This window comes from Apis laboriosa, unplaced genomic scaffold (genome assembly GCF_014066325.1).
Source record: "Apis laboriosa isolate Shangri-la unplaced genomic scaffold, ASM1406632v1 scaffold1_cov151, whole genome shotgun sequence".
NCBI lineage: Eukaryota > Metazoa > Arthropoda > Insecta > Hymenoptera > Apidae > Apis > Apis laboriosa.
The window spans coordinates 4,953,677-4,969,770 of NW_025222279.1; the positions used below are offsets into that span (position 1 = coordinate 4,953,677).

At 26.5% G+C, this 16,094-nt stretch overlaps 1 protein-coding gene across 6 annotated transcripts in view; it reads right to left on the minus strand.

The window, feature by feature from the left end:
• Positions 1-716: 716 nt before the first annotated feature.
• LOC122712380 (GTPase-activating protein skywalker) overlaps positions 717-16,094 on the minus strand; it is a 40,669-nt gene continuing 25,291 nt past the window's right edge. For 2 of the 6 annotated variants that reach the window (XM_043931984.1, XM_043931985.1), the window contains exons 2-12: positions 12,092-12,554; positions 9,786-9,974; positions 9,382-9,506; positions 8,730-8,876; positions 8,279-8,413; positions 7,909-8,127; positions 7,391-7,420; positions 6,296-6,382; positions 4,794-4,952; positions 4,479-4,708; positions 718-4,207 (exon numbers count right to left, since the gene is read on the minus strand). In XM_043931984.1, coding sequence (XP_043787919.1) covers positions 4,066-4,207; positions 4,479-4,708; positions 4,794-4,952; positions 6,296-6,382; positions 7,391-7,420; positions 7,909-8,127; positions 8,279-8,413; positions 8,730-8,876; positions 9,382-9,506; positions 9,786-9,974; positions 12,092-12,458 — 1,830 coding nt within the window. In that variant the 5' untranslated portion in view covers positions 12,459-12,554 and the 3' untranslated portion in view covers positions 718-4,065. Of the gene's footprint in view, positions 4,208-4,478; positions 4,709-4,793; positions 4,953-6,295; positions 6,383-7,390; positions 7,421-7,908; positions 8,128-8,278; positions 8,414-8,729; positions 8,877-9,381; positions 9,507-9,785; positions 9,975-12,091; positions 12,555-16,094 lie in introns of all 6 variants that reach the window. The other 4 variants (XM_043931990.1, XM_043931986.1, XM_043931987.1 and 1 more) reach the window with 4 other exon arrangements.

Sequence of the window (16,094 nt, forward strand, 5' to 3'; positions counted from 1 at the left end):
ATAGAATTATTCTGAAATATTTCATAATATTTTTTCAATTTATTTTTTTTAAAGTAACTTAATATAATAAAGTTGATTCATTGATTTATTATATAAATTCATTAGAATGTTATTGAATATATATGAAATATATGAATAAAAATATAATAGATTTCATATGAAAATAATTGTATAAATTTGATAGTCTAATCATACATATAAAAATAACATTATCAATCATATTAAAAAGAATTTAAATATTATATTTATAATTAAAATCAAAAAGTTTTATGACCATAATAATACATGAAAAATATATGAACACGTAGTATTAAATATGAAATGTAAAAAATCTTAATACAATTATAATTTAATGATCAATTAATATAATCTTTAAATAAATATAAATATTTAAAGATGAAATTTTTTAAAAATATTTTTTTATGATTAAAATTAAAAATTTATATAATGATATTGATATTGATATAATGATAACGATCATTAAATTTTCATCATATACATTAATTTTAAATAATTATAATAGTATTGATTATTTCTAATAATTCAATTTTATATCTGTTGAAAATGATCACTAAAAATGTAAGGAATTCTGATGATAACATTTTATATATTTTTTTTAAATATTACTTAAATTACTATAAATTTTGCAAAATGTAATTGATTATTACAAAAGTTATATTTGATTGTCTAAATTTTGAAAATTTTGTTAAATTATCATTAATATTGTTAAAATGTATAATCCAAAATTATTGATTGTTTTTATATGAATTTAAATAATAATTATTTTCATTTATTTCTTATCTATAGCATTTTAAAGGATTTTGGGATATCTTCTCTTTAAATAGATTTTACATTATAATTTAGTTTTATATGTTGGTTTTTTGGGATCACATGCAGTATATTTGTATAATAAAGAATGTCACATGAAATATCCTTCTTAAAATAGAAGGAATAATTGGGATGATAAATTCGTATAACAATATTCTATTCACAACGGTGATATGATAAAGTAGCATCGAGAGGCAACAATTTTCTTCGGAAATAGTACAACTTACATTATATATATATATATATATATATATGTATAGTATAACAACACTGCGGAAAGCTTGAAAACACTCCATTCAATTACATTTATTTTCCTTTTCTCATCATTTATAGGTATATTTATATTTATATATATATGTATGTATGTACGTATATACGTAAAATATGTATATATATATATTACTTTCTAATGTAAATTTATGTTATGCTGTGCTACGTTAGAAACTTTGAATAATAATACTTTTCATTGTCAATACATTATCATCTTTCTCTCGATCACGAATACACAATAAATAAATATTCATTCATTCAATTATCACGCAACTATAATTTCACAAAAAATAATTATACTAGCAACAATTGCAACCATAAATTCTGGTAAGAATTTTGGAACAGTTAAGAAAAGGATTAATGTAGAAACACAAACTTTGATTTGAACAATTAATATATGGATTATATATGATTTATATAAATATAAATTAATAATGTAATAATTTAATTATATGAAACATATCTATACATACAGATTTCCTTTTCTTTAACTATTCTCATGTACAAAATGCACATTTACTCGTATCGTGTTTAAGATTAAATTCTGTCGATTGCTTAAATTTTTTGTTTCAGTTGTGACGCCTTTCACATTTCACATATCTGAAATGTAGTTACCTATATGTCTTTAAAATTACATACAATCAATTATTCTAAATATATCTTTCAAAATGATATTTTTTATATTTAAGTTGAGTTACTCAATTGTTTCAATGACTTGATTTCTGTCTTAATGTGTTTCACATATTTTTGCGCTATCTTATCGTAATACAGTTTTTTTATTGAGATCAGCAATATACTTTTTTTTACTTCACGTAACATACGAGAATACTATCATAGATTTATAAAATGTTTAAAAAATGAACATAATTTGCTATTATTTTCTTTTTATGAGCTATGTCGTTGATATTATATGAAAACAATTGAATAGCTAAATTCATTATAACACTGGTTATATTTGAAATTAAGTTCAATAAAGTGGTGTATAATGTATTGATCGTTCTTTGTTGTGTTGCTTTTTCATTTTTTATTTCTTTGATTTTATAAAAGTTGATATGAAAAAACTAACTAATATGATTGACTACGTTATAAAAATCAAAGGAGGTGACTCAGCCGATGTACAGAGCATTTCAATTTAAATTAATTCTGTTCTTTAGAGCGCTTCTTAATAATTCAATGACTTTAACGCGCAGCTATAATAGCACATTTTCCATGTTATGTTATTTTACAGTCGATGACATGACGGGGGGTGAAAGATACATGATCCTCCTTTGTTATATAATTAGTAAATATTGTCACTTGGACAAAAGTGGTGCCAGCCACTTCTACATCACAACCAAGGAATCTAAAATCGACACCTTTAGTTTTTCCATGCATTCAATTTCATTCTTCGACTTTTCCTTTCATTCAAAAAAAAAAAAAAAAAAAAAAAAAAAAAAAAAAAAAAAAAAAAAAAAAGAAAAAAGAAAAAAAGAAAAAAAAGTAACAAGAAATTAAACACAGAAGCAGGTACTCTAAGAGTTAATCATGTATCATATGATATCGATACAGATTTGATCACAAAGGATAACGATAGTAACGCTAGTACGCGTCATTAGAATGCCCGAAGTATATCGAAAAAAAAAAAAAAATATCATATTGTTTCTCTATATATATATATACGGATTTTTATAACTGGTACTAGTTGTTATCCTATTATCGACATAAATTTACGTAATCTATATAAAATATACTAATCCTTAATATACTACGTGAAAACTATGGCTTTTCGTATATCAATTTAGAAAACAAGTCAATCAACATATAACATAAGCAACATTTTCTTTTTTTTTTTTTTTAATATATTCATTTCTAGAAATTAAAAATTATCGTTGTTCAAAGTACCATTCGCCCCCTGCCATCAATATTTCTTCGTTTCTTTTCTTTCTATAATCAATATCAATGTACATATAAATTAGTTAATTTATTTCACATTAATATAAATGCGTAATTTCACGTAAAATTCTTATTATATACGTGTTTATATTAATGTAAAATGAATCGACTAAATTTACGTATATGTGTATATGAATTTTGTTCCATGTATTTGCGCAAGGGGCATTATTTATAATATTTACAAAAATTAAGAGACTAACATATACATATGTATACAGTGTATATACATGTATACAGTAACGCATGACAGACACAATATATAACGTATAAACAATACTCTTTCCTTCCATTTGTTTGCACTTACATACATTCAACAACTGATTAAGCAAGCCATAACAATACTAAAAGTAAATAAACATTGCAAGGCATAACACATACGTGTACGAGCATTACTGTCAAATTAGAAGATTAACAATAGATTCGATGAAATTAATTTGCAGTTTATGTATATATAGGTATATGTACGTATATACACAAATATATAAATATATATAATAATAGCATCTGGTCCAATGAATATTAAGTATTCATGTAAATAACCAATCATTTCTTACATATGTACATATTAGATATTAGATTTCTAACATAACAAAAGATGACTCAACGTTGATTATTGTCGATGTTCATTACGTCGCAGGCTATAATTTATGCATTAGCAACCATTTTGTGTTATATTATTCTCTATCTGAGAATAAACTCGCGACACAATGAACGTAGGAATTGTCTGCAAATGTCGAGACAAATAATCGAACAAGCGTAATAAAACGAAGGAGATAAATCTATATAATCTCAATCGGTACAGAACCTCTTATAGCGCCTCAACAACGAAACATGCATATATATTAATACTAATACTCCGCAAACGACTGAAGATGCATCATAAATACCGCGACTGGAAAAACACGGTAATTTTGCGCAAATATGAAACTTGTACAATATTCTTCAATTCTATATATATATATAGAAGAGAGTCGTTAAATGGCAGTAGGGAATCAAGTATGCTGATACGTTGTAGTGCCAAGTTCTGTCTTCTGTTCAAGCACCAGCAAATCCATATACTTCTAGTACCCTAATCTCAAAATCGCCGCTGGCACAGAGAGGTGGATTATTGAATGTAGAGCACCGATCTGTTTTTCCGAATCTTATATTTTCATCCATCCATATTGCTTGACCATCTCTAAATAAATAAAATAATTTTTAACATAATTCACATAAATTGTACACAATATTTATAAATATTGTATTTTATCATTATATAATGTATAATTTTGGAAATGAAGAATTGCTTTTTATTTTTACAAAAATATTTATTTTTTTTAAGAAAATAAGAATTATAATGTATCTAATGGATTTATTTTTTTCCATAAAAATATATTCTAGTTTTTGTATACCATAAATTTTATATATTTATACATATTACATATTTCATATCATTAACAAAATCTTACCCTCCGCCAATTGTTATCATTTTGGAATCTGCCGCCATAAATAATTCAGCTGAATGATGAACTTTAGGATCATTGTGCGAAGAATCCATACCCACCCAAGGATATTTTGCTCGTTCAGGATATAAACTAAATAAGAACGTTTCACCCGTTCCAAAATAAGCTTGTCTTTGTCCTTTATCATTTTTCATATTACGTTCACACCATCTCGTGGAGCAATACGCACCAAATACCTTAAATAAACAAACAGTGAAAAAATTAATATTAAATATTATTTCAAATGAAAACTAAAAAATATATTATTTGAAAAAAATTTACTTCATTATTGCATGTTTTTATCATCAATAAGGTTGGTTCATGTTGTTCTACTCTTACATAAAATGTTGTTAACGAACAACCGTGCTCTTCTGTTGTATACAATAGAATTGGTTGATACATAGTGATCCGCATAGGCAACCAAGACCATAACGTAAATAACTGTCACAAATTAAAAAAATAAAAAATTAATATAATATTAATATTATATATAATCAGTATTTATAACTGTGCAAACATTAGTTTTCAATAATTTTCTATTTGTTCATAAATACAACAAACTAAGTCACAGTAGCGGTAGATCATGCGCTTGACTGAAAAAAAAATTAATAAAATAGAAAATTATAAAGCCAAATAATATAAAAAAAGTGAAATTTATTTTTTTCATACTCTTTTATATAAATGTTTATTTCATAAATTTTTCATATATAGATATTAAATTTTTTTAATAATTATCTTATAACATAATTTATTTTAATAACAGTATTGTAATAACGGTAATTACTATAATAAAAAAAATTCAAAAAATCAAATTAAAAAAAAGAAATATTTAGGAAAGTAAATATGCTTATACAAGATGCAAAAACATCATGCAAAAGGTAATATCATTCAAATATAAAAGTGAATTGTTACAATATTATAAATTGTGATTTTAAATGAATTGAAATGATTATTTGATGAAGCAATGCAAATGGCATGATAAGAGTTTAATAAACTAAAAATACATGTACATATGACTCTATACTTTTGAAGATTGAAACGATTTAAAATCATAACTATGAGTTTGTCACATTTATTATTCCTTTTGAGTATTAGTTACATAAAAAAATATCTAATATATCTATGAATATAAAAAGAATGTAATAATACAAATTAGTAAAAATTGAAGAGAGGATATTTTAAAAATACTAAAAATGCATGAAAATAAAACAGAAGAAACACATGCCGAATTGCTAACAAAAAAACTGAGCATATAATTTATCAAAAAGGAATACGAGAAAGCACTAATTTAATCAATATAAATCAGACTATACATTATTTAATTTTATGTGTATACTCTACAAGAATATTAAACCTCAAGCAAAAAGAGAAATACAACGAGAAGTGATAACAAAATCATGACTATAAAAGCTGACTTAACTAATCAATAATTATTAGTTAATACTTAATACTGAACATGAATAACAATTAAATGTCACTTATATCAATATTTGGCCTTTTTTTTTAAATTTTATTAGAAGATCTGCTAAATAACTACCATTGTTCAATCGATATATGTTGCATACTAAGCTAGTATCTTTTTGATAGTAGTCAAAGATAATAATACCATGTAAATTAACATCCTATAGAATATATACTTCAAGGCGGCTATATACACCAATAACGACAATATCGACATGCCACAGAAAGGCGACCAACGAACTACAGAAAACTCTGTTACTGTTGAACTTTTTGTTCTTTTTTTGGATTAGTTTTGAACCGTAGTTTTGGCCGTAAGTACTTACATCAGGCATGTCTAGAATCTGGGAGCATATGCTTTGTATGGGATAAACGCCCATTGACAGAGCACGCGGTCCAGGACTGTGTGCACCCTACACCCATGATCATTAAATCCATCATCATTCCAGTAACGCAGCATGACACAAGATAACATAGAACCGTCAGTTATATTGGAGTACAGCATTGGCTGAACTTTGCATATCAGAAAATGAGAATAAATATTATACGAAACACTGGTTAAAACCATCGGAGACACAGAGCATAATAACAAGAAACATCGGCCATATTTTTGAGTTTCTCTTCTAATATCACACAAAATGTAGAATATATGAATGAAATGCTCAAGAGTCACTGTTAACCAGTATAACCAATGTAATGATCTCAAAAACGAAAATTAAACGATGTAATCAATGTACTACTAAAGCATTAAAAATAATTAGTATATAAAATTAAAATGTTCGTTTTGAACATTTGGATTTTCCATATAATTATAACAATCAAATTGTGATTTGAACTGCAAATAGACTGAAATTTATAAAGCACGCTGCTGCATTCACTGATCGATTATAACTGATGTTGCGATTTCAAGCACTTTTAACAGCTTTTTTATTTTTTTGCCTTAAGATATAAGTTTGATTATCCTATCAATCAATGATAAGCAAACACATTTTGTGTAGCTCACCAGTAACAGTCATCATAAATTAATTATAAATTGATTTCTCAACATTCTTCATAAAACATATATGTAAAGAATAAATGTTTTCAACAGAATGTACAGATATATATATATATATATATCTTATATATATATATGTATAAAATTCTTATATTGTTACATTTGGCATGTCATATATGCGAAACACTGAAAGCTAGAGAAGACCTAATAAGAAGAAGATATAAATTATTGGAAGAAATCTTTGTTATTTTCTAATGTTCAAAAAGGCAATAACTGCAAGTGGATAGACGCTAACAGCAACAAAGCTGGCACGATAAGTGTAACAATAGTGAGTATGAATGAATGTAACAGGTATAGTTCAGGAACAGAGGGCAGAGCACATGAAACTAACAACACATTTCCCAAAAAGATAATTATACAATACCCTGTCTTTGTATGTGTCTTCACACTCTTTCTGAAAACAAAGTGAATCATTGAACAGCTTTTGCATAATTTTGCATTCTAATACCCTAAGAAATTATTTGCTTAATCCATCATCTTTGTCTACTTATATTATTTTACAGTAAGAAATATGAATCACATTAATTATTGATACTAAACCTTTAAACCTGCAAGTTTCTTACAAATAAAGAATCATTCGCAACATTTAAAGATAAAAATAATGGGCTCACATATATATACAATTGTCTTATGAATATAATTTCATTTCAATTTCGAAAATAAGCAAGAGAATCAATATTATTAAAATGTCAATATTGAGTACTACAAAATTAACAAGATATACTTCATAAGAATATAATTCGTTTCAAAAAAAGGAACAATCATATAGAATTAAATAAAATCTTATAAAGCATGTATGTGAGTCCATACTTTGTTGGAAAAAATCTGTCAAATATTCGATTTTTGGACTATTTTGAAAAAAAAAGAATACAGATAACATACTTCTCGTATCGTGAGCGTGTGTGACATCATCTGAATGTTGACTTGAGACTGGCTTGTCGGCAGATTATCTGTGGATCGTGATCTTGCCAATGATCTGGATCCCGTTAAAACACTTTTACTTTTTAGAGCCATTTCTGTGCGCAAAAATACTCTTGATATGTATGCTGAACTAAGTCCACGTATTCCAAATGCGGTACGTAAAAATTTAGCCGACGTTACCTATAAATTTACAAAACATACTATATCATTTTATATTTATTATATAAAAATATCAAAAGAGCTATAATTAATTTAATCGATTTTTTGAATGATTCTGATAATGCATTGATATATTAAACCTATATAAAAGGTTTTATATACTTATACTTACCGGTATTTGCCTGCAAAATTTTGAAAGTGCAGCATCAATTCCATTCTTCGAAATTTCGTTCATCCATTCAGAATTTTGCAACGATGAATGTTTATAGAATAATAAAACTATTGCCATTGCTACTCGATAAAATACCTAAAACAAATACAAAGTTAACATGAAAAATAAACTGCACTTATAATTTATAAATATGTATTAATTTTATATATCATACATTAAAAAGAATCAACGTGTAAAAACGCATGCATCTGATTTTTCACTGGCATACAGTCAACAATTTGCATTTATCATTCATACTATTCCTGGAAGAGTATTCCATATTACATATATTATTAACTTTTCCCTTGTTTTGAATCAATGCCAATAATATTTTTTTAACATGTCGTGAAAAGATGCGATAAAAGAAAATGTAAATGTTTCAAGTTGCTCCCTACTCAAATTTTGTAAATACCTTTATGCCTTCATGAAGAAAACAATCCATAACTCTGACTAGATGTTGGAAAGGAAGAAGTTGTAGAATCCACCACATCCAATCCATATAAATTCTCTCTGCTCTTGATCCAGAACAATGCCTCGCTAAATGTACCGCTGCCGATTTCTTGAATGAAAAATTATATATATAATTCTATATATTCTTTCATAAGGAATGCGTAGAGTTATTGAATTTAAACTTATTCTACAAGATTTTTGTATTTTTTTTTATATTTAACATATAATTTTATGTATGATTTAAATTCATGTTACATATTATTACACGTTGTATATTATTCACGTTTCTTAATTAGTCTTAGAGCTTTTTATAATTGGTTCTTTTATATTCAGATTACTAATCATTAGAAAATTCATGATTCACTTCCAAGCATTAAGAAACATCTATACAAATTCCGTTCTAGCCTGTTTAATTTAAAAATAATTTGCATTTACAGACATCTTTGCATTTACAACAACATCACCAAAACACCATTTTAAAAGGGAAGTTAAAGATAGCTGCAATTTCTTGGTAAACATTATCTGTGAGTAAAATGTAGATCATTTTATGCCAAACAGACTAGAATGATCAAAACGTGATTCATTTTAAACAATACGAATTCAACATTATGTACCACATGCTTCTTCGTAATTTGTTCCACAGTTTTCCAGGTAACTTCGTAAAGGAGCTTCGTTTGTGTGATGAACATTTTATCCTTAGCGGCAACCAAACTGGCCATGCAATGATAACACTCCTCCTCTGCAACAGATGGATGGAAAACGGTAATCTCGTGAACATTTCTGATTTCAAACTATTAATAAAACTGGGATTCTATCCAACCGCATGCCTAACATCTTAATTTATGCGAACAGACAAGAAATTCGATTTACACGCAATGTGAATTTCTATTGTGCTAGTGGAACAAATGGAAGAAAAATCTTATTATATAAAAATTCTATCCTTCTTTTATCTTATATCTTATATCTTATATCGCGAACACTGAAGAATGGATATTCATTTTATTTATAATACATTTACCTGGCATAAAATGAAGAAGAAGAGCTGTGATGGGATAAAGAGAAGGACTGTAGGTAATATCGGGACAAGCATATCCCAGCACAGATACAACCCTGTCTGCAACGCACCTGCCTTTTCTCGTCAGGTGGTACGACAGGCAATGAGTACTGTCCACGAATGGTGGTAACATGATTGATTTTTCCGGCAGTTCTGTAAACAAGCAATTCCATGTATATAAGTATATATATATATATATATCAATCGCTACTGATAAAAACAAGTAAATTGGTCAGAAACTGGAGGAACATTTGGTCTTAATAAGTTCCGATGACAATTTGTCAACATCTGATATTTGATAATTTGAAAGATTTAGGTAATATATCATAATATGATTTAATATTGTATAAGATACTACGTAAGACAGAAGATTATATGATTTTCAATAATTTAAGAAGATCGATAAGTTGTTGTCTATGAAGCTTATAGCTTGAAAATTCTACATATCATAATATATTGAATATTGCGTAAATAATAATTTATATAGTTTAGAAAAAATTAGTAATTCAATTTTTATTATCTGCTTTTAAATTAATTTTTAAATATTATTATATATATAAAACTATTGTATTTTGGAATTACATCTAAATATAATAATTTTTTGTTTAAAAAAGGATCGAAATTAAAATAAATTAGATTATATTAAATATTTTGAAAATGAATTAAGGATATAAATATATAAATAAATGTGAGTAGATTCATCTGACATTAATTTTCACTGTTAACGCAGTATCCACTAGCAAAAAATAACTTTCAAGAGTTTTACTCTCAAATGGATTCGTAACCTAACAGAGTAGAGTTAAAGTAATCTATTTTAAGCATTTTAAGCGTCGTATTTGACTGCCTATAGTAGTTGAATTTCTTGTTTATTGATCATTTTTCACACCAACCGGATGAAGGTGTTACATATCATCTTTTTCTAATAATAAATACAAATCAATGTGAAATATAATTCGAATATACGAACTTTCTAGCTTGCGTATTATAATTCATAAAGTAAATATAAATTTATAATTAGCATGGAATAATTAAAATAATGCTCTTATAAAATATATTAGCATTGTTTAATTTAAATCAAAAAGATACATACATGCAAATGTATGAATTATTTTCTATATCTTTAATCATCTTTTAAATTAATGCTACTATATGTCATCACATCTTGTAAAAACCTATATATTATAACGTATAATAATAACCGTTGCAGTCAATCAAGATTCTATAAATATTGGTGACCGTTAAGAAACAAGCAATAGCGTGAAAAGTAAATGGATGAAAACTGGCTTTAGATCACAGAAATACACTCTGTATTTACATTATGAACAGGAGGCTTAATGTACAGCTGCGATATGTAGGACATTTTGAACATTTGTATTTTTGTCTTTTATATTTTTTCTAGCCAAAGAAAAATTAATCTATATTTTAATATAAAGAAAATAAATTTTAAAATAAGCTTTTCTCAACAAAAATAGTATAATTTAATCAATTATTAAATTACTAAATCAGCAGTCTTTTTCCTATTTTTAATTTTATTTACTAGAAAGTTGTAAAGGCAAGCAATTTTGATACATTCGTAAGATAATTATGATCTAGTTTTTACAGCAAAAATTCTAAATTGACTTAACCCTTAAATAGTAGGGTTAAATATTATATAACCGATAAGATCTGGTTAAAGAAACATATGCTTTATCTAATGAAAACATGCAACTGTACTTGAATTTACGTTAAGTTAATTTATTATAAAATAGTAAGCTGTATGACATGAATTACACAAATTTATTCAATAATAAATGTTATAATAATTCAAGAAGTTTATTGTGTTGTATTATTTAATATATTTTAGTTAAGAAGAAAAAACAATAAATCATTCTATTTAGATAAAATGTTAAATAAAAAATAAAAATATTTATTTATATATTTAATTTGACAAGAAAGAAGATTTTCTATATGAAACATAGTAATTTTTGTAATGACAAATTTTAGCCAAAAAATTTTCTCGTTATATTATTTTCTCGTTAAGTTTCACATATAGAGACGCTAATAATATATATCTATGCAGATAGATTTCAGTTCGTTATTATTAGAATAGCAAATATTTTATATATAACTTCATAACTTTAAATTAAAGAAACATCAATTTCTTGTAAATTTTTAACTATAACACATCATATATATATATATATATATATATATATATATAATTTTATGCAATATATTAGTGTTAATTAATAATATAAATATGTAATGTCAATTCAATATTCAAAACAAACCTGTAGTTCCAAACACTTGATTGACCATGTCCCAATAGAATCCATCAAGCATGTTCTTCCCATGTGCGTGTTGCTGACAAAGGGCTGGCCACAATTGCGTCCTGATCCCGTTGTTCAATGGCCACGCGTTTTCCCTTATGATCAACTTAGCCTCCCTTTTCCTGCCGGCCTGGAGGAGCGCGTTGACCTCATTGAAGGTCTTCAGTGCCTGCTTCTTGCTGGTGGGCGACTCCGGTTGTATGATGATGTTCGTCGCGTCAACGTGTGGCGGGAAAGCATCGTCAACATCGACATCCGCCTCCTCCTCGAGTACCGGCAGCATATTCGGCAGATTGTCCGTCGAGGAGGGTGTCTGTGTGACTAACATTGCAAGGCGACTACGGCGCAAGATTCTTCATGATGCCGTTCCCCGTACGTTTTATATTAATATTTATGTCATGTCCTGTGATGTTTCTATTTTCATCTGAAATCAAAAAAATAAAAAAAAAAAAAAAAAAAAATAGAAATATAGGATTATATTATAATAGAAAAAGAATAAAATATTTATTAATTTAATTTACAATTCCTAGTTATTGAATTAAAACACCATTAAATTTTCTTTAGTCTTCTTATTGAAAAATAAATTTTTTCAATAAAGTTATTTTCTTGTTTTCTCTCTTCAATTTTATAGATAGATATATGATATAAATTATTTTTTATTTATTATTTTATTACTGTTTTTATTACTATCATATTATTTTATTTTATATTTATTAATTTATTAATATTAATTTTATTACTTTTTATTTCTATTCATTAAATTACATAACATACGGAATCTCTCGATCGATTCATATGAGATGTGAAGAAGTTATCGTAAAAAAATAAGGTTATAATTGATTGACATTAAAAATATCAATGTCTTTATTTGATTTTTTTATTTTTTTTTTTTTTGTTTTTAAAAGTAGTCATTAAATATTATTAAAGGAAAAATATATTAATAATTAATGAAAGCAAATAAGAGCAAATAAAAAAAAAGAAATATATACATAAATAATGTTATTAAATATTAAATAGATTTTTGCAATATAATAATTTTAAATATTAAATTATTTTAAAGAATTAAAATTATTTTACAATCAATATTGAATTACATGTAATGATTAATAATTTAAATAAATATAAGTAAATAGGTATTTATAATAAAAATTTTAGTTGATATTATTATTTAATTATATTTGTTGAATAAATTTTTAATGAATATAATTCTATTTACTTCGAGAAGAAGCCAAATACGTCATACATTTTACTACACTCATATAAAAATACTATGTTTTGATATCTATTTTTAAATTGTTATTGAAGGTGGAAAATTTTTAGTATGAATATTGTTGTGTATATATTTTTATAATTAATATAGCTATAAATAAATAAAATTTTGATTATTCGCAATTAATTCAAACAATTTCTATTAAATTTTTATTACAAATTATTACACTTTGGAATTTTATTTATTTACTTTTCATTACAAATTATCTATTATATAATTCCTTTGATCAATATTTCAAGTACAATAATACCATTTATTCAAATTAATTTAGTCTATTGATGTTGCACACACTGCTATACCGACGAATTCAGAGTGATAAGCCAGCGTGTATGAACATATAAGTTGGCGTAAACATAGAATGTTTGTTTCCCTTTACTAGATGGCACTGTACAGATAATCGAACATTCGATTGAATAATATTCCACTGCATCATAAATGTGGTTCTTGAACTTGCCTCCTACGCACGATATAATTGTCCATAGTGAAATATCATTATAAAAAAAAATATTCATAATATTAAAAACACAAAATCATTTTTATCCAAAATTCAAAAATAGTCAACTAATACATATATATCATTTATTACAATTCTACTAACTGATCTGTAATCTTATAAGTTGTATAATTTTCCAATCATTTGTATTATTTCAGGAAAATTATTTTTCGATTAAAATTCAAGACTGAACGACGACATATATTTCCAAGAATCTTCCGTAAACATTCCCATAATAATCGTGACTGTAGTTAAATGTATCATCGCTTAGGCCGCGATGTACTTAATCATTCAAACGAAGAGGGAAAAAAAGGAGAAGCGAATTATCTGGGCCAATGCATCTTTCGCGTTACCATATGCAATACTTTTCGTTGACATCGATTTATCGCGATGCGTCGGTTACTTTGCAACCGAAATCAATTGTCTTCTGTAAAGATGCCAATATCAACAAGACTTGCAACCAAGTGTCTCTTCTCATGTGTCTAAACGATGGAAATCATTTGCACAGAACTTTTTATTTAATCATTTATGATATAAAAAAAAAAAAAAAAAAAAAAAAAATACTACACGTAAGAAATAAATTTATTCCTTCTAAGAATCTTAAAAGACAGAAGTCTATTATATTTTAAGAAATAATATATTATTATATATTGAAAATTATATTATTTAAAACCGATAATAATTAAAAATCTATAAATATATATATATATATGATATCAACTTTCTGTCAAATATTATTAACGTTTATCCTGCAATGCATATAGAATAAGAATCGAATGGTGCTAGTTAAAAAGCATGGTGGTAAAGTTCTATTTATGCGGGGAAAAGAGAGTGTCGATCAGACAATGACCTCGATAACGACATGTTTCTAAAGGAGTAAGCCAGCAGGAGACAATGGATATATAATATCGCCTATAATTAGCCTCGTTAAAGCTGTCTCTAATAATAAGCAAAGCAGCCAGATGCAAAACCGTGAGCTACGATAATCTGTCTTGGTATACTTAATAGTTATTAATAAAATGCGCGAGTTATCTTGCATCCACAAACATGTTTAATTCTTATCAATACAGCATGTGCGATTTGAGAATATTACTGTACACAATCCGCAGAGAGACTGCTCGGCAGATAAAGCCTTTTATGATGATGCTCATTATGCCTGGAGGCTGAACAGCAAACGGAATTCCCTTATCAAGGCGTGTTTAACCCTTTACATACGGTGTATAGAATTAACTATGGCAAACAAATTATTAATGATAAACAAATGTTAAAAAATTCAAATAAAGTAAAATTTATGTGTTTGAAAAACGCTTAGAATTATTTTGTTTGCAACGTAAGTAAGATATATTTTATAGAATGTATTTCTGTTAGAAAGATTCTTATATCCATCAATTATTTCACACTATATATTGTAATAAAAATATCATTTTCTAAGAATAACAAATCATTATTACATTATTACTTACATCTAATCAAAATCTATTATCGTTCAAATAATAAACATTTGTTTATCAATTTAGTATATTATAATTCAACACTAAAAAAGAAAATTTCCGATTAATACTGATCGATTAATAATAACGAGATGCTGCAAAATCTGTTGTATAAAACCAGATTTTATTATTTATTATTATTATTATTATTCGATATATAACACACGAAGAAAATTTCTCTAGTGATAAGAAACATACAGCGGTTTACATGAAAAATTCTACAATGTATTCGACGATCGGATTCCTATTTCACGGAATGAACACCACGCGAGTGCAAAGACTGGAGACTCGCGGTTGCCGCAGCAGATAAATATTATTGCAACTCTGAAACGCTCGAACCACTTGATAGTATAAATATATCTCATTGGAGACGAGGGCAAACACGCGAACGCGCCAACGTTGCATTGTTGAATACGCTAAGCAAACAAGATCGAGCCTACAGCCGTGGTAACTGACAAATTTGCATAATTCTATTAATTCATGATACGAGATGTTCGCTTCGTAATTCAACGTGCGTCTTTCAGATGGAATCTCGCTTTCGATTCTATGATGATCGTTGCCGAGTACAACAATTATTGCACGGTACAATTGCCAACGCTATTCCGAGTATTTAATTAGACTATGTAGCCTGTTGTTACTCGATGACACATCTCCATTGGGTTTCTCTGCACGGATTCTCGTGGATTTCTGTTTGTCAAGTGACTAATACAT